Here is a 19459-nt window from a genome sequence, read left to right as displayed (position 1 = left end):
TAGGATTTTTAATTTAGGAGGAGTTTTACCATTGACTGCAGTGGGATTAATTAGACCGACACTGAGTGCTTTTTCAAATCTTTCCCCTAACGTTTAGAAACAAAATATTCTTCAAATTTCTTCTCATATGAGATATAGCACCGCAGGACCCAGTGGCTGGACGTTAAAGCCAGACAAATTCAAATTAGAAATAAGGCACAATTTAATAGCAGGGAGAGTGGGAAATCATTGTAAGAAACTACCAAGGGAAGTGGTAGATTCTTCATCTCTTGATATCTTCAGATCAAGGCTGGATGCCTTTCTGGAAAATATACTTTATCCAAGCAAAGTTATAGGGCTCAATACAGGGGTAATTGCGTTAAAGTATATGGCCTCTGTTATGCAGGAGGTCTGATTAGATGATCTAATAGTCCCATCTGGCCTTAAAAATCTATGCATCTATTAATCTAAACTCAGGAAGAGTGGAACTTTGGTCAGCCCAATCTCACCTGACCTCTGTTAATGCACAGTTCTGGCTAATTTGGAGAGTCTAAAATAGAGATTCCACTGTATTTGGAAAACGTGGTTAGATCAGGAGAGCAACTGGTACAACATGAGTTTGTGGCAGCAATGTCTGTGTTCCATGCAGAAGCTGAAGTTGTTCTTTGAGTGCTGGTCCCCATGTGTATTCCACAAGTGGGTACATATGTGCTTGACATTTGTAGCAAGTAATGTCTGTTGGTCCATGCCTGCAAAGTTGATTCCCTCATGCTCTGATTCCCTCATGCGCATATAAGAGGTTGTGCAGACAGATGTCTCTCCAGTTCCTTCTGACCACTGCATGGTCTGAGTCAATATTCTCTGTATCCAAAGTGATCTTGTTCTTGTAAAAAACCTGTAAAAATATGAGAGAGAGAGAGAGCGCGCGCGTGTGCGTACATAGTTTTTAGCATTCTCTGTTATAAGTTGGCAAGCGTACCTCCCCTGGATGGAATGAGGGCCCATTCCACCAGAGCACAAGCAACCTCAACAGCATCTCTTGGACAAGTATGTAAACTGGAGATTTGTAAGGCTGCTGCCTGGAGCTCTACCCACACCTTTATGAAGCATTAAGCCTTAGTCAGGCTTCTTCTGTAGATGTAGCTGTTGGGACGGCAGTATTAAGGCATCTGTACAAACTGCATCCTCGCATCCTCCTCCTGTTTAAGTATTGCTTGTCAATCACCCACATGTGGAACATGCAGAGGGACCAGCACTCAAAGAAATGGAGGTTATTTACCTGTAACTGGAGGTTCTTCAAGATGTATGGTCCCTCTCTGTATTACACTACCTACTCTCCTTCCCCTCTGCTTCAGATCCTCTCTGATTCATGGTAAAAAGAGGAAGTGGAGAGGCATTGGTCCTTGCTGCCTCTTATACCCTCAGATCAGAGCACGAGGGAAGCAACTCCACAGTTGCAGACCCCAACAGCCACTACTTGCAACAAGTCTCTGATCTCAGGTGCATGGTGCGCATGCATACCCAAGTGTGGAATACAGATAGGGACCACACATCTTGAAGAACCTCCTTTTACAGGTAAGCTCCATTTTTTATTTTGGTGTGCAGTGCCCTCTGTCTGTAGTTAGGTTTTTTTTTTTATGATACCCAACAACAGAAGTACATTTATTATAGGAAGAAATATTTACATGGTTTATGTTATGAAGGTAAAAAACCTGGTTCATATCCTTTCATTTCATGCTGTTTGTTTTGCAGTATGACTACGAATATGATGAAAATGGTGAGAGAGTCATTTTGGGGAAAGGAACTTACGGCATAGTTTATGCAGGACGAGATCTGAGCAATCAAGTTAGGATTGCCATTAAAGAAATCCCAGAAAGAGATAGCAGGTACAGTAATTTTGTCTACTCCAAATGCTGTGTTTATATACTTCTGTCCTGAAGTACGATTGGCCACTTTGCTGGTTAATGAAGCCCTTTCCTGAAAAGCTGCTGATAAATTATCCATCTCTCTGGTTTTCCTGTACATTTTCCAGCTCTGTAAGAAACAGTCTCCAAAGCTGTGAAAAACAGTGAGTGGTAATAGCAGTTGGGAATGTGGCCATCTCAGAATAAGAGTTGTGGGGAGGAAAGGCACCGCTTGCAGCTCCAATCAGAACTATGTATTATTGGCCTAGTTTAATATGAGGCTAACAATGGCCTAGATTGTCTCCTGCTGCACAAAAAGATCAGAAGGTTTCCTCCACTTAGGCTTCCATGGCAAATTTTTGGGATCTCTGGGAGGCTAGGGCCACAAACATGGAGGTCCTGTACTCTGCTGCACCAGCTCTGCCCTTACCCCACCACTCCCACACCACCAGCTCTGCCCTTACTGCACCACACCACTTACCCCATCCACCCCACTGCCCTTACCCACCACTCTTTACCCCACCACTGCACCAGCTCTGCCCTTACCCCACCACTGCACCAGCTCTGACCTTACCCCACCACTCTTTTGGAGCTGTGCGATCAGGAATTTGTCACCTGCCCATTGAAGTTCCTGAGAGTAAATGGAAAGAAAGTGAATAAGGACTGTGGATGTATTAACTCTCCTGTGTAAGATCTGGGGGAGTTGAAGGGAGTATTCCTTGTGTATTCCTTCTTATCCTGACCCAAGTACCTCCCCACCGCATGAACTCTAGACTGTGCTTAGAGGGCTCTGTAGGGGCCAGGTAGGGGGAAGAGGATGCTATGGAAGGACCTGACTACACTTCAGCATGGAAGACACCTGTTGATCTCAGGGGCCGTGGTTTGGACTAATAATAGTGTCACATTAACTGCACCTCTCAGACTTTGAGAGGTGACTTCATGACGGTATACAATCTCTTTTCAGGGAGAAAAAAACAAGTATTAAAGGGCTCTTTCATGTAGCAGAGAAGAGCATAGCAAGAAGCAGTGTCTGGAAATTTAAATCAAACAAATTAAAATTAGAAATACAGAAATAACAGTGAGGGTGATTAACCATTGGAACAAACTACCAAATAGGGGAAAGTTATGGATTCTCCGTCTCTTGATACCTTCACAACAAGACTGGATGCCTTTCTAGAGGCTACGCTTTAGCAAAACACAAGTGATTGGGCTCACTTGAGGGGTAACTGCAGGAAATTCATGGCCTGTGGTATTCATGAGGTCAGACTAGATAATCTAATGGTCCCTTCTGGGTTTAAAATCTATTTAAACTTTCTGAAGCCTTTTCCATCAAGGCCATGCAATCTGCCTCTATATCTATGCTTTTCAGTATTGCCAGCCCCCTTATAATCTCAAACTCAATAAATTCCCCTGTTAGAGCGGAAGGATGGTCAAGTGGTAAGGGTACTCACTAGCTCAGGACTTTAGTGACCTGAGTTCAAGTCCCCACTCCGCTGCAGATTTCCTGTCTGACTGTTGACAAATCACTTAGCCTCTGTGTGCCTCAGTTCTCCATCTGTAAAATGGAGATAATAGTTCTTCCCTATCTCATGGGGTGGTGTTCTACATTATGTTGTTACTCTTCATTTTTTGGAACTAGTCATATATATGTTTTTTATATTCCTAATAAAGATGTTGCTGATATTCAGCATCTCATTTGTGCTGGACTCCTCCTAACATTTCCTGATCAGCTCCACCTTTTTAAGTACATCCTGGCATACTGAATGAAGCCAACAACTATAATTAACCACAACAGAACACTCTGATATTAGTTACTTGTAGAGTTCTTTAAGATGTTGAGCCTGAGATGCATTTCAGTTTTTGTTTACACATAATTTGTAGTGAAGCCTACATAAAAGCTGGAATAAACGGTTTGAAAAATACAATTATTACATACCCTCTTTCATTCAGATTCAGTTTGTGCTGTGAAATTTCTTCTGTATTTAAATTGGAAATTACATGCAATGGGTGCCATTTAAAAACTGGATACTTACCATCAAGAATAATTACGTTCATCGTGGTGTTTGCAATATTTTCTATTCTAAGTATGGGAAATTCCACAAATAATGTGGTAAAGATCAGAGCAAGCCTAAATGCTGCCATGCAATAAAAGTCAAATTTTTAATGGAGCCCACTGTATTAAATTGTTGAATTATTTAGACTCTTAAAAGTTATATTAATCACCGGGTTCTGATGTGCTGTTGTGCTCAAAAAATAAGCCATGTATTGCAAATTTGTCGTCTTTTAAAAAACAGCATTTTCCCATGTGACCAGAAGGAATCGATATAAGTAGTAACACCCAGACACACCTCATAGTTATGTTAAAAAAATTACCAAAAGCTGTAACTAAAATTGATTTTTCAAAAACTTAATGAAAATGGCAAATCACTCTATCTTAAAGGAGATTGCCAAGGTTGATAGGAACAAAATTAATCCTACCTATAGCAGTGATTTTTAAAAAATCCTTCTGATCTTGAAAAATCTATCCATCTCTCTAAAGCTAGGTTTTGTAACAGACAAAATACCAATTCAGTACTCACAATGTCCACAACCCACATTTGGGAGAAGATTTTTAAGTGCTCAGTACCCAGAATTTGGGGTCAGATTTTCAGAAAGCCTTAACATCCATTAGGCACCTGAGTAAACTCTAGATTACCAAAAATTCTCAATATTTCAAAAGAGGTCAGTGTCTGACTTGTTGAGCTCTTTTGAAAATCTGGACATATATTTTAATGCCTAATGGAAGTTGGCACTCCTATATACTTTCTCAGCTCCACCAGAGAAAACAGGAAATCAGGCAGACAATCTGATAGGATTGGAAAGTGAGCACTAGCCCTGCCTGAAGGATGACCATTCTGTTTCACAGCAACTTTCAAGGTTTTGAAATTTGTTTTTGTTTTGCATTGGAATGAAAACAAACCGGTTGGAATGTTTTTGTGAAGCAGAATTTTGTCACACAAGCTGTTTTTGGAGGGAAAAGTTCAAATTTTCAGTTCAGGTCTCTGTTTCCCTTGGATGAGAAGTGACCAGTGAATCCTGGACCTCAAATCTTCCCAATGAAAATATCATTAAAACTGATATCATTCTGTGAAACATTTTGGCTTTGACAAAATTACATTTTGGTGAGCATGTCCCGACCAGCTCTAGTGCGCCCCTCTCTATGAAGAGAATATGCTGTTCTCTGGCTGTGATAAATATCCAGAGCTGACATTTCAGATAAGCCTCCTACTTAGCAAGGTTCTCATCTAAATTAGACTATCAATCTAAGAACATACGCTTGAATTTTTATTGCAGATGGACTAGTTGATATATTTGGGCATTGAGCTTTTTGCCCAACTGCTCATTCTGGCTGACTTAGTTTGGAGCATACTTTCTTTCTCCACAAACTCTGGGTGACTGCCTTTATTGTGCCAATTTATTTTTCAGTATATACAATCATAAGTGTTCTTAGTAACGTGTATTGTAGCATTGTGTACAACATTTCAATGTACATGTTTCACGAGACCTCGGGTATTTTGATGGACATTGTGATACAATATCCAGCTTTTTATGAAATGAACATTTCCTTTACTTCCAGGTATTCCCAGCCTTTACATGAAGAAATTGCTCTGCATAAGCACCTCAAGCACAAGAACATTGTGCAGTACTTAGGTTCCCTTAGTGAGAATAGTTTTATTAAGATATTCATGGAACAGGTGCCAGGGGGTAAGTGCTTTTTTTTTTTACATTTGTAAAATATAAAATTTTAGAATACTGCAACAGTAGAGTAAATGTGTGTGAATAATATTTTTAAAAATGTCCATGGCTATAAGCCACTTCTGTATGGAAATTGCACCAAGGCTAGATCTGGTAAAGTTGATGGTTTGAACAGACTAGAGAGTTGATTTGTATAGCTAATAGGAAAGGCTAGAATGACCTCACTGCACATTAAGCAGTGCGGGCTGTTGTCTGGCTTGTTGGAAAAAGGTGTCTGCCCCTTTATGGGCTAGAGAGTCAGGAAGTGACTTTGAGGCAGCTGCAGACCAGGTCAGGATGGGCACTCTGACCCATCCCCACCAGGTGACCGGCAGAGAGGAGGGATTATATAGGTCCATGTCAGTGCAGGAAAAGCCAGGATGTATGGGGCCCACATCTCAGACTTGGGAGCTAACATGTTTTTGGCTGATTTTAAAGGAGGTGTTAGGATATGTCTGGGAACCCTGCTAGGTATGGTGGGGAGGCAGCCAAGCTAATTGCTGGCGCCTCCTTATGGCACGTGTCCAGTGCAGGTACTCCATAGGGAAGGGATACAGTGATCAGATAACATGGATTGTAAAGGATTTAAAGTGGTATTTTTTAAAGGAGAGGAAACAGAGATTCAGGGCTCCTATAACCGGTATCTTAGGGAGCCAGCTCCCTCCTCCTTTGTAGGCTCCCCTCCACCCTCGTTTGAGGAGGGGGATGGTGATGTCTCAGCAGCGGGTTGGCTGGGTAAGATGGAGTGCTGATGGAAGTCCCCGGGTATATATTGAAATGATTATGGAATTATCTGCACTATACAATTTTATCTGCTGGGTACTCCCAGACATTTAAGAATAAAGTTGTGGCCTAATTAAACCACATCCAGTGTCTCCTGTGCTTCTTCCAGTATAGATGGGCAATTGTTGCCAAGGTGCCTGGATCCAACTTGATCAGGGTTCAGAGTAGGGCATGGTTTGGAAATAGCACTTGTTGCTGTGACAGATGACTTCCTCCAGTATATAGACTGGGGAAACAAGTCCTGATAGACTTCTTGAAGCATTCAGCATACTTGATTGCCAAAGAGGCTGTAGGGATGCACTGAAATTACCTAGTATATTTTGAGTCCTTCCTGTTAGGCCTCACCCAGCAGGTTGTGATGGGCAATTATTCTTTCTTTGAATCATCACTTGAGAAATCCCACAGATCAGTCATGCTACCATCTCAGTCATCTGTGTAAAACCATGTGGTTAGCTGGTTTGTTGTCTGAAATGTCAACAATGTGCAGACGATACCCAGTTGTACGCCACCATTGCATGAGATGTAGCCACCACCAACTCAGAGTTTTTCAAATGCCAAGGGGAGATGAAGAATCTAGATGCAGAGCAGCTGCCTGAAACTGAATAGAGGCAAGACAAAAGTGATGCTGGTAGGAAAAAGGAAGTGGTTTGAAGACCTTTCTTCCTCCATAATATCATCTTTGATTGAAGGCATTGCTCATTTTTTAAAGTCAAGGATCTCTTAATTCTCAATGTATGTGGAGGTCCTAATTGTCACGGCTGCAAAAAATACACATTTCTATCTGTGGTTAGCTACAAGACTGCACTCCATCCTATTAGGCACAGAGGTGGCTGTAGTAATCCACATATTCATGAACTGTAGGCTCAATTAATTGCAACTTATATCTACGAATGATACCTTACATCTTTCAAAAGCTTCATCTGGTAGAGATTGTAGACGCTTGTCTGCTGAGCAGTACAGATCACTGTGAACAAACCACCCCAGTGCTCTGCTCCCTACACAGGCTCCTGATTGAATACAAAGTCCAGGTCAAGGTCTCTGTTTTAATGCAAGCTCTTCATAATATTGGCCCTAGCTATCTGAGAGAGCACTTCTACTTCTATGACCATGGCTTCCATTAGCAGTTACGTTCCAATGAAAATATGAAACTGTTGGGAAAAGGTGGTGTCATAAATATAAAAGGAAGGGTAACCACCTTTCTGTATACAGTGCTATAAAATCCCTCCTGGCCAGAGGCAAAACCCTTTCACCTGTAAAGGCTTAAGAAGCTAAGATAACCTTGCTGGCACCTGACCAAAATGACCAATGAGGAGACAAGATACTTTAAAATCTGGAGTGGGGGGGGGGGACAAAGAGTCTGTCTGGGTGTGTGATGCTTTTGCCGGGACCAGAGCAGGAATGCAGGTCAGAACTCCTGTAAAGAGTTAGTAAGCAATCTAGTTAGATATGCGTTAGATTCTGTTTTGTTTAAATGGCTGATAAAATAAGTTGTGCTGAATGGGATGTATATTCCTGTTTTTGTGTCTTTTTGTAACTTAAGGTTTTGCCTAGAGGGATTCTCTATGTTTTGAATCTGATTACTCTGTAAGATATTTCCCTTCCTGATTTTACAGAGGTTTTTCTTTTACTTTTTCTTTAATTAAAATTCTCTTTTAAGAACTTGATTGCTTTTTCATTGTTCTTAAGATCCAAGGGTTTGGGTCTGTGTTCACCTATGCAAATTGGTGAGGATTTTTATCAAGCCCTTCCCAGGAAAGGGGGTGTAGGGCTTGGGGGGATATTTTGGGGGGAAGACGTCTCCAAGTGGGCTTTTTCCCTGTTCTTTGTTTAACACGTTTGGTGGTGGCAGCATAAGGTCCAAGGACAAAAGGTAAAAGTTTGTACCTTGGGGAAGTTTTAACCTAAGCTGGTAAGAATAAGCTTAGGGGGTCTTTCATGCAGGTCCCCACATCTGTACCCTAGAGTTCAGAGTGGGGAAGGAACCTTGACAGGTGGTAAATGGATGGAGGAGATAGAATCTTCATGGAAGCCCAACCTGGACTATGGAACTCACTCCTACATGAAATGAACAGTCAGAACTAAATACAGAATCTATCCCTTGAATTTAGCTTTTCTACAAAATCTCTCCACACATACTTAGAGACACTTCCTTAATGCTTCTTTTCAGTCTGCCTCTCTTCAGGGAGAGAAAGGAGTGTGACTTTGATTAGCGGTGTGTTACTTGAAAGACCACATCTTTCCCTAGGCCATATTGCTCCAGCTATGGTTGGCGGAGCTGTTCAAATTGGATTCCTCCTGGTTTAACAAAGAAGTGGGAGATTGATTGTAAAGCATTCTACATGAGGGGCCTATAGTTATGGAACAAGCTTCCACACACTCAGTCTGGGAATGTTGACCTGGAAGTGCATACTGCAAGGCCTTTCCTTTCGCCCAGGCATCTGAAGGGTGTAGAGTTTTATGGGATGATGGTTTATCGGGGGGCGGAGGGAGTGGGGACAGAGTTTTGGTGGGGAAAGTTCACCAGCTGTGCTGTGTCAGGGGTTGAGACTTGCTTGGTTTTTTTTTTTTCCTGAGAGTTCAGTGCTGGTTTTGAGTTTGTTTGGCATTACTTAAAAGCAACAACACAGAGTACTGTTTAGCCAATGACCATCATGAATGAAAAGAAATACAGATTTTTTAGAAGTTTGATTATAGATAAATCTAAGAATGTTCTGTGTTATGGAGGATGTCTGCTTTTTAGTAAAGGTATATTCTGTTCCTATTAGTGTGGTTACATTTACTACTTGACACAAGCTAAGGCCAGAAAGAACAATCTCTGAGCTAAGTTTACTCTGTTTTTTTCCCCCAAAAAAATTTATAGGCAGCCTTTCTGCTCTTCTGCGTTCAAAATGGGGACCACTAAAAGATAACGAGCAGACAATTGGTTTTTACACCAAGCAGATTCTTGAAGGATTAAAATACCTCCATGATAATCAGATAGTACATCGAGACATAAAGGTGAGGTGCTATGAATCACAGGCATGGGTTCATTTAACAGGGAAAAGTCATGTTTGTAAAATGGACAATTATGTGGTTTTGCAACACACTCATGAGAGATAGGAAAGAAGGGCTCTATATTCTATTATTACAATTTTACATAGAGACTGAGATGAGCTTCTGCCATCTAAAGAGGCATGCAGAGTTTTAGCTGCAGAACTCCCATATGTTGATGGAAGTTGTGTAACTATGCTCCCATTCAATATATTTAAAAATCAATTTCTACCAGTAATTCATTGTCTCCTTTTTTCCCAGCTATCCCTCTGCCCCCAAATTTGTTTTCTAGTGGTTTAGGTTACCTGTATTAACTTGGAGTTTTCCTACTGTTGGAATTCATTTTATATTTCCTTTTAGTAATCATAAAGTTACTCGTGATCATAGTCCATAAAAGCCTGTTTTAAAAGTGAAGATAAGATTAAAGTAATATTTTCTGTAATATGGCCCAACTTTGTGGACAATACATTTGGAGTTTCAGGGTAATATCTTAATCAAAGATACACTGTGGAAAGTTGGGAAAGTGTTATAGGGGGTTGGGAGGAAAGAAGGCGCTTCCATAATGAGATTCTTAATACAGACCTGACAATGGGAAATCATTTTTTTTTAAAAAGTTGGAAGAATCTTTGGTGTTTCTTTCCTCTATCAGTGTTCTTTATGGAATTTCTGTAGATGGGGAAGCATACACAAGTGCTGATGTTTCACTTTAGAGAGGGAGCACCTTTAAACTGTTACTGTAGAAGGTAGCAACGATGATTTCCCCCCACCCCGTCACCCCCTTAAATATCCCTTTAGAGTAATTATTATGTATAAAAGAATGCGCTTTGAAAATGTGTGCTGCAAGTTGTCTTACATTAACAGTCACTAGAGAAAAATAATTGGTCTAAATGTTCTGTCCTTCAGGGTGATAACGTGCTTATCAACACATACAGTGGAGTTCTAAAGATTTCAGACTTTGGAACATCAAAGAGACTTGCGGGGATCAATCCGTGTACTGAAACTTTCACTGGTATGTTTCTAGTTTACAGTGTCTTCCAATTTGAAAGCAAAAGAAGAATAGTTATGAATGCAGGGTCAGATCCTGCAGCAGCTTCACATGCAGAACTTCCATGGACTTCAAATCAATGCATATAGTAGCTGGAGGAATGGGCTTATATTACTTGCTTAATCTTAAATTATAAACTTTATTTTAGTAAGTTTAATTGTATGCACTGGTAGAGAGGAATGCCATTGCTGACATTTCTTGAGAGATTCAAATCCTCCTAGGCAAGATAGGCCTCTTTTCCCCAGGTTCCTGACTCTCTCCTTCTTGTGTACACAGTTTTTAATCTTGCTGCCTCACTGACCCAAAAGTAACTTTTTCCTTTGTTTGCTTAGTCTGCCTAACTCCACCTCAAGAATTTGTCCTTAATTTGATCTTCCTCCTGCTTGAAAACCTAATTCAAACTTATTGCACTCTGGGCATTATATATATAATTAATAATCACTTTTCAACGTGTATATTTCAATTCCCTCTTTCAGTGTTTGCTAAATTCTTGCCCTCTGAATTTGAGAATGCAGAATGCTATGGTTAAATGGCTCTTTCACTCCAAGAAGTAGAATCCTGTTACCTCACTAATCAGTTCCTTTCCATCTCTGAATCCAATTCAAAATTGCCCTCCTAATTTTTCTGTTGGCATATAATGTGACTATGTGAAAATTGGACCTGATCCAAAGCCCACTGAAGTCCACTGAGTTTCAACATTGACTTCAGTGGACTTCAGATCAGATCTGTAGCAAACATCATTCACTTGTGGCCTTAACTAAAAGTATTCTTTTGAAATCTGTGAGGATAATTTCTTTAAACTACTAACATTACTCCCTGCCCATCCGCATTGTTCCCCCGTCCTTCTTAGCTGCCTACTTCATCATCCGAGTTTTAAATTTAAAAAAGTGTGGTTTTAATCAGGTACCCTTCAGTATATGGCACCAGAAATAATAGACAAAGGGCCACGAGGCTATGGGAAAGCTGCTGACATCTGGTCTTTGGGGTGCACTATCATTGAAATGGCCACAGGGAAGCCTCCATTTTATGAACTGGGAGAGCCACAGGCAGCTATGTTTAAGGTAAGACCTCTTTCTTAGACTGTTCTGTTCAGGTCCATTGTTTTTTGTAAACAAAGGAAATCTTATGACTGTATTAAAAGACAGAGAGTGGGAGAACAGCAAGGATAAGATAAAGGAAATGCCTCTTTAATGAGCATATGAGAACGAATGTGTTATCTGATGTGATTCAATTGAGGGGGAATGCTGTATTGTTTCGAAGAAGACAGAAATGAAGCAACAAAATGCTGTTCACAAATCTGTAAAAAAAATTTTTATGTCTGTTCCATTTTAACATGATGAGCCAGTGAGCGGTGCATCCTCTTTCTATGAGACCTTCCTTGGGAGCGAGAGAATTTTTCAGATAATTCTACTAAAATGCAGGTCATTAATGATGATTTTGTTTCATGGATTTCAGTAGGTTTTAAGGAAGGGGTTTTAGTAAGTCTGTATCAAAAGCAGATAGCAAAGTGTATGAGAAAAGACTTCTGGTTTCTCTTTGTTTACTCTTTCATCTCTCTCAGGTGGGAATGTTTAAAATACACCCAGAGATCCCTAAATCCATGTCAGCAGAGGCCAAAGCCTTCATACTGCGTTGCTTTGAACCAGACCCTGACAAGCGAACTTTTGCTAATGAACTACTTGTAGATGAGTTTTTAAAGATTTCAAGCAAGAAGAGAAAATCCCAGACAAAACTCTTAGGTAATTTTATCACTGAGATGTATCTGTTAGATTTTACCTCATTAAAGAGACTGTTTCCTATAACCATTGGTCATAACCTCTGAGACTAAAGCAGTGTATCCTCTGTCTTGATGAATATTCAGCAGAATAGGTCTATAACAGGGGACTGGACTAGATGACCTCTCAAGGTCCCTTCCAGTCCTATGATTCTGTAAGAGCATAATTCTGTTATCACCACTTGTATGGGACTGTTCCAGATAAAGTATTTTATATAGTTTCTGAAAGTCCTTAGAAATATTCTAATTTAAAGCATACTTGCACAACTGATTAATCAGCAACATTTGTTGATTACATAGCAAAAATAGTTCAATATAAAAGACTGCGAAATTTGTTGAAAGCTTTGATTTCTATGACAGGCATTAAAACAAACTGAGATTCATTTTTTCTAAGGGTTTTACCATTGCTAGAAATATTAAGATGTTTGAAATTTACTTTAAACTTAAACTGAATAGAAGAATCTTCTTACTTTAGCTATTGTATACAAAGTTATTACACAGATTATACCACTGGTTTTGTTTTTTGTTTTAAATTGTGGAGCACAAGTGGTTTCTTTGACAGCATAAGTGATGTATTTATTTAAATATGGAAAAAATTCCTGTTGCATTTAAGAAAACATTTTTATCAAGATACCTAAAATAAAGAAGAAATATTTAGATCACCATGTTAACTTGTTTGGAGAAAAAAAAAACAAATAAAAATAGATTAAATTCCAATTTCTCTTTTCAATTGAAATCAGAGACTGATTGGATAAATGACAGTCTAGATATTGTTAGCATGCACAGTACAACTGAGAGGAAAGAATTTATTACCTACACTATATTTACTCAGTTAAATTTACCATATGATGAGTATTTTTGTTTGCTTTTCCTTCCACAGCTCTTTCAGCTACCTCAAATGGTGAGTTTTAATATTCTAACTTTTTTCCTCAAAACATGTAACTGTGCTGATAGAACAAATATCATTTACTCTGCGATAAATTATCACATCTAAAAACTGCATAATTGAGATAATTGGACACAGTTATCAAACCGAACAGTCTATCATTCTTAGGAAGCCATAACCTGACCACATAAGTTTAAAATACTGTATATCAGGGGTTCTCAACCTTTTTCTCTCTGAGGCCCCCCTCGACATGCTATAAAAACTCCAGGGCCCAGCAGGGGTGAAGGGGTGTGAGTCTCGGGGCCGGGGCTTGGGGCCTAAGCATAGTTTGACTTCTGTTTGGGGTGGGCAGGGGCCAGTGCAGCTCGAGCCACCTCCACATGGCAGAGTCCAGGGAGGGAACGCTACCTCCACCCCTTGACTCATCTCAGCAGGCCACCCGGCCTGTCTGGGTTCAGGTGGGGCGGGCACGCAACCAAAATTATAACTCAAAGGCGTGGGGCTTAGCTCAAAAAGTTTGAAAACAGCTTAGGGTGCAGGGAGGGGGATACTAGGGGCTGTGTATGGACTGGGGTAGCTCAGGGTGTAGGGAGAGGGGTATTAGAGGCTGTATGCCGGGAGGACTACCCTGCAGTCCCTGTTCCCCAAGGGCTCTGCCAGCCATGGAGCCAGGTCTCCCCACCCAGGCGACTCTTACCAGCTGTGTGAGTGAAGGGGGTTGGGAGCTGAGGAGCAGTTTCAATGTACGTCACCAGCAGGAGAAGAGGGAACGCTGCTGCTGCCTGTTCCATGGTACCAGCTGCCCCGCACTGCCTGGCTCCCACTTCCCTGGCCAACGGGTGGGGAGAGGAGATGGGGGGAGGTGTGGAGCTGCCCCCAGGACTGCCGTGCTCTTGTGCTGCATTTGGGTGGGGGGGAGGAGGCAATGCCCTCCATGCCCCCAACTCTGACCAGGGGCTCAGGGCTTCTGCCCCACGGGGAGCACCAGGGCTCAGGGCTCTGAGCTTCAGCCCCACGTCCCATGCTAGGGAGCAGGGGAGGGCAGCGAGGATCGGGGCTTCAGCCCCACGCCTCCCAGCTTCAGCCCCAAGGGGGGCGCCGGGGATTGGGGCTTCAGCCCTGCAGCCCTCTTGAAAGGTCTCGCGGACCCCTAGGGGGCCGTAGACTCCCAGTTGAGAACTGCTGTATATAATCAGGTTAGGTTACGGTTTGACAGGGCAGGTGGCTAAAATCTTGCCTATCATGGGCCTTGTTGTTTATAGTAACAGTTCCATTCAAAATGGTGCATGGCACCTGAAACAGCAAGATGTCAGAGGGACATTTGCTTGGAACAGTTGTCTTTGTCTCCATTTTTATTCATTTTTTCAATTACCTAAATTTTGGGATGCCCTATAAGAGTTTGAATAGGGTGACCTGATGCCATGATTTTATAGGGACGGTCCCGATATTTGAGGCTTTGTCTGATATAGGCACCTATTCCCCCCCAACCCCCGTTCCGATTTTTCACACTTGCTGTCTGGTCAGCCTAAGTTTGAATGAGAATTCAGAACCTTCTTGCTGCAACAGCATGTGTGCTGTTTACAGAAGAAGCTAACTCAGAGTTAACTTGCATGTATCACACATTTGTCCAAAAGAATCAGCCCCAGGTTATCTTCCAGATTCACCTAGGGTGAAATTTAGCTTGGTATAGAGGGCTATGAAGGGCCTAGCACCGCTTAAGCTTGAAATTGTTCCCATTGAAGTCAATGGGACTTTTGCCAATGACTTCCAAGAGAGAAGGATTGGGCCCCTAATGTAAGGCTTAAATTGTTGCAAGGGTTTTGGGCAGACCCTCTGTGCTGAGATATAATACTCTGAGAGAATGCTTAGAGGGGCTCTGGAATGAATGTATACATAAGCACTGTAGCTCTGGGAGTTTATTATATCTTAACTTTGTAAAGACCATAATGCCCAGTAAGTTGAGATGGTCCCAGGTCTCTAAGAACTGTTCATCTAAAATATGTTGTGACTCCTTCCAGTAGCTGAGACCTCTTTTCAAGTAACATATGGGGGGGGGAAAAGAGCATTTTAAGATATGTGTAACTGAGGTGGGAGGTTGGAGTTTACCTTTTCTGCCCCATCTTAAAGAATAACTTTCTTTCCAGAATTAAGGTATAGCCATTGTAGCTTAGACCATTTGGGATGGTTTTGAAACACTAATTTTCTGATTGTTCCTTCATGAGTAGAATACCTTCGGAGCATATCTTTGCCTGTTCCTGTTCTGGTAGAAGATACGAGCAGTAGCAGTGAATATGGCTCTGTTTCACCTGACACAGACTTAAAAATTGATCCATTCTCTTTCAAATCAAGAGCCAAATCATGTGGAGAAAAAGATGCAAAAGGAATCCAGTCCCTTTTTCTGAGGTAAAGAGCTATGTTGTCTTTGTGTTGCTTCACAGATTAGGAATGTAGGTTTTTTTTTTTTTAAATGTTAACTTTCATCATGTAAACTTTCAGCATCCCAGATGAGAATTTTGAGGATCATAGTGCTCCTCCTTCACCTGAAGAGAAAGATTCTGGGTTCTTCATGCTAAAAAAAGACAGTGAGCGAAGAGCCACTCTCTACAGAATATTAACAGAGGACCAAGAGAAGGTGGTGAGGAACTTAATGGAAGCCTTAGCTCAGGTAAAATAACTTGCAGGCAGACAAAAATAGCATTTAATTTTGCAGGTTTCCAGTAAGTGTGTGCATGCATATGGGTAAATATTTATATTAAATCAGGTGTCAGACACAAAATAAGGTTTGACAAACTATAGGTGGCTGATATAATGTAGGACTTGAGAGAGTACAATTGTACTGACGATAAAACCATGCACCAAAATTATATTTGTGTTACGGTACATTTGTATTTTACATTATTCATAACTACTGCCTCTGCGTGTGCACAGATATCAACTGGTTGAACAACGGAAGAAAAAAAATGAACATTTTAATGAAATTTCATTTTTGCCAACATTTTTTTTTCTAACAGGACTAATAAAGGATGATGGCTTAATACGTGTAATTATCAGTCTAATCAACTCCAAAAGTGTAAGCCAGGGATATTCAACCTGTGGCTCTAGAGTTACATGGTTCCTTTGCCCAAGTTGGTCTCGTTTCAGACTACAGCAGGTGTGCCAAGTAAAATAGACTAGACACATCCCAGGCCTTTCAAGCTGCTGTGAAAAGGAGCAATTGAGAGAACAAACAGCCCCATCCCTCACAGCAGTTAGGAGTGGAGGTGGAGGGAGGGAGAAGAGAGTGTCAGGTGGAGCTGTAGAAAGCCAAAAAATAATAACGCATTACCTCCTGACACTACTATGGGTGATTCATTCTGATATCAGTGCAGGAGGATGTGAAATAATAAACAATTCTTCATCACACTGCAAATGTTGCAACACTGTAGTCAGATGATGTGCTTTTTGTTATTGTTTTTGCAGTCTGTAACTGCATTTCATTCTCAACCTGAGTATCTTTGCTCTAAATCATGCTTTGCATGTAAAATATGGTCCATGGTATTTAGGTTTTAAAAAAAGATACGTTCAAGAAATTATGGTTCAAATTTAAATGTCTGATTTGCCTGGTAAATCTTTCTAAAGGTACCCAGCACTATTGCTGTGGATAGAAACTGTTGCCATAACGATAGAAAGAGGTTTTCTAGTTCTTGGTAGAATCAGTCATTGAAATAGTGGTAGAGAAGGGTTAAAAACTGGAGGAAGTAAAACAGATGTGCCCAAGAACCTCTATTTGTTGAAGTGCTACTATGACAGATATAACTATCTGTCAATGGAACAATGTAAATAATGGAAGAGGATGAAACTGAATTATTTATATACAGAGGAATTCCGGAGGCAAGACATAGTCATGACAGTAGAGTGGAAAAAATAGCAGGAAGCAAAAAGCAACGTGCTCTTCTGCTTTGGAAACCAGTGTTGGGTATCTTTGCAAATATTTATCTGACTTTAATCAGAATAACTCTCTGTAAGATTGTTCTGTGATAACAGTTTTTCCCCTGGAGTTTATTATAATGACTTGTGATATTTTCATATTTCTTTCCCCACAATTGAAATTCAGATTTAATTTCAGCTGGCATAACTGAAAGCTAAAAGAAAAAACCCTCTGACCCTATACCTAATTGCTTTCTGTAGTATTCTCCAAAAATGACCTTTCAAGCATTTTGGTATATTCTTAGCTGATCTAAACATAAAATAGAGATTTCAGAAGTGTGAGCACATATGTGAATGAGACAGATCATTGATTGCATCCACAGTATGTTGATAGTAGTCTGTGAAAAATTCAGGCCAGATGTAAATGTAGCTATAGTGTGAAAATGCCCTATTGGGGTGAATCTTCTGCTTGGAGTTAAGCACTCAGGATGAAATTCTCCCCTTACAAAACCCTCTGCACCAAGGAAGTACCACTTAACCCCTCCTTTAAGGACTAAATTAGGACTTCACCTTGTAGTGGCCCTCAGCGGAGGATGAATTTCACTCTCTGGACCTAAAAGTTTTAATAACAGTGAAATATGCATTTTCTCCATACATCTTTCTGAAATATATTTACTTGCACAAAATAAATGAGTGGCACTGTGCAGCATATACTTTTTGGTAATTAAAGAAATGTCTGTTTTAGAGGTAAATTTTCTGGAATGTAGAGGGGGCAAAGGTAATTTATTGTGCATCAACTCATATTGGTTAAAACCATTAGATGTAAAATTTAAGATATGTGCTTTAGGCTGAATTTCTTCCTTTTTGTTCCTCTAACAGGGAGCTGAAGAACCCAAACTAAAATGGGAGCACATCACAACTCTCGTTGCCAGCCTCAGAGAATTTGTAAGGTCAACTGATCGCAAAATCATTGCGACCACTCTTTCAAAACTAAAACTGGAGTTAGACTTTGACAGTCATGGTATTAGTCAAGTCCAGTTGGTGCTATTTGGTTTTCAAGATGCTGTAAGTAGACACTTTCAGAAGTTTTGCTGTATGAAGTCTCAGTTAAAGGGCCAAATTAAAGACTGGCATAAGCTGATAAAAATTCATTGACCTCAGCCCAGAGTTACCCAGATGAGAACACTTGCGGGCTCCAATTCTAATAACAACAATTGGAACCTTCCGCCCACAGTCAGCTTTTGGCTTGGCTTCCATGTGATCCTTTGGGCAGCAAGTATGTCCTGACCGCAATACTGATTTCCTGCCCCCCAGATCTATGCGTCCTCACAGATAAACAGCAGGAGGGTCCAGCATGCTTCTGAAAATATTACGCCATATTCCTCTAGTAGGAAAGCCTCAAAAAATGTAATGTTGGGTTTTTTTTTAAATAAATACAAAATTGTGCTGCATGTATACAGATCTCTTGCACTTGACTCAGCTAAGAAATTAATGCATTTAAAAAATCCCAACAAACTAAACCATACCTAGTTTATAATGTTGCCATTGTATTCCTATCCTGATGCAAGTGATCCAGTAGCAAAAATTTTGGCAAATCTGAGTTGTAAACCTTCACCCCAAACTATGATGAAATGGCTATTTTTTTATATGTCAGTCGCTAATGTAATACTGGCAATCCCCAAAATGATAAATAGGACACAGAAATGGAATCCCTTTAAATAGCCATCTTATTAAAAAGCAATGTTGCTCTCCCAGAGCCTGCTTTAAATGTTATTACAAGTTCTCTGCTAACACTTGTTTTAAAGAGGCAAAAGTTATCTTGTATTGTACGGGACTGAATAACTGATATTGGGAGCATTTGTGTGTACATTATCTTATTTCCAATTTGAACACCACCTTGCTCATACAATCCTCTGTTCCACCTTGTACTCAGTCCCATAGTAAATTTACCAGATTACCCACATCTTGATTGAAAGCCCACTGACCTGAGGAAGTTCTTTAAAATCTGTCATTGGGTAAAAGATGATGAGCTGGCCTGCTGAAGAGGCCATACAAAGAAAGTAAACAGAAGGCTTTAAACAAAATAGTCCTGGGATCCTACCAAGAAGAATCCCAGTGAAGAAGCAGGGGCTTATTGGGAATTTCTCTTTCCGGTGGAGAGTAACAAAGCAGTAGATACACATTCTCCACTGCAACTCTCAGAGGTTGTGGTAGAAGTTCAAATAGAAGCAGCTTTGTATCACCATGCAATTTATTGGTGAAGGCAAATGGCCGAGAATGACTATTGAAAGCAATTGGGATGTTTTGGGAGAAGAATCTGGCTGGCTATGCTATCCCAATCAGAAAGAGTTCTGCAATTTTAGTATCCTGAAAACTGA

The 19459-nt window shown here is 40.6% G+C and overlaps 1 protein-coding gene across 2 annotated transcripts in view; it reads left to right on the top strand.

The window, feature by feature from the left end:
- MAP3K5 (mitogen-activated protein kinase kinase kinase 5) overlaps positions 1–19459 on the top strand; it is a 160759-nt gene that overhangs the window by 126235 nt on the left and 15065 nt on the right. For both annotated transcript variants that reach the window (XM_074948490.1, XM_074948489.1), the window contains 10 exons: positions 1732–1865; positions 5500–5627; positions 9301–9437; positions 10374–10479; positions 11419–11576; positions 12077–12254; positions 13170–13190; positions 15401–15578; positions 15672–15840; positions 17961–18146. In XM_074948490.1, the coding sequence (XP_074804591.1) occupies positions 1732–1865; positions 5500–5627; positions 9301–9437; positions 10374–10479; positions 11419–11576; positions 12077–12254; positions 13170–13190; positions 15401–15578; positions 15672–15840; positions 17961–18146 (1395 nt within the window). The remainder of the gene's footprint in view (positions 1–1731; positions 1866–5499; positions 5628–9300; positions 9438–10373; positions 10480–11418; positions 11577–12076; positions 12255–13169; positions 13191–15400; positions 15579–15671; positions 15841–17960; positions 18147–19459) is intronic.

The sequence above is a fragment of the Natator depressus genome, chromosome 3 (assembly GCF_965152275.1).
Source record: "Natator depressus isolate rNatDep1 chromosome 3, rNatDep2.hap1, whole genome shotgun sequence".
NCBI classification, from domain to species: Eukaryota; Metazoa; Chordata; order Testudines; family Cheloniidae; genus Natator; species Natator depressus.
Note: the sequence above shows the minus strand (reverse complement) of the source record. Positions and strands in the feature narration are given on the sequence as shown.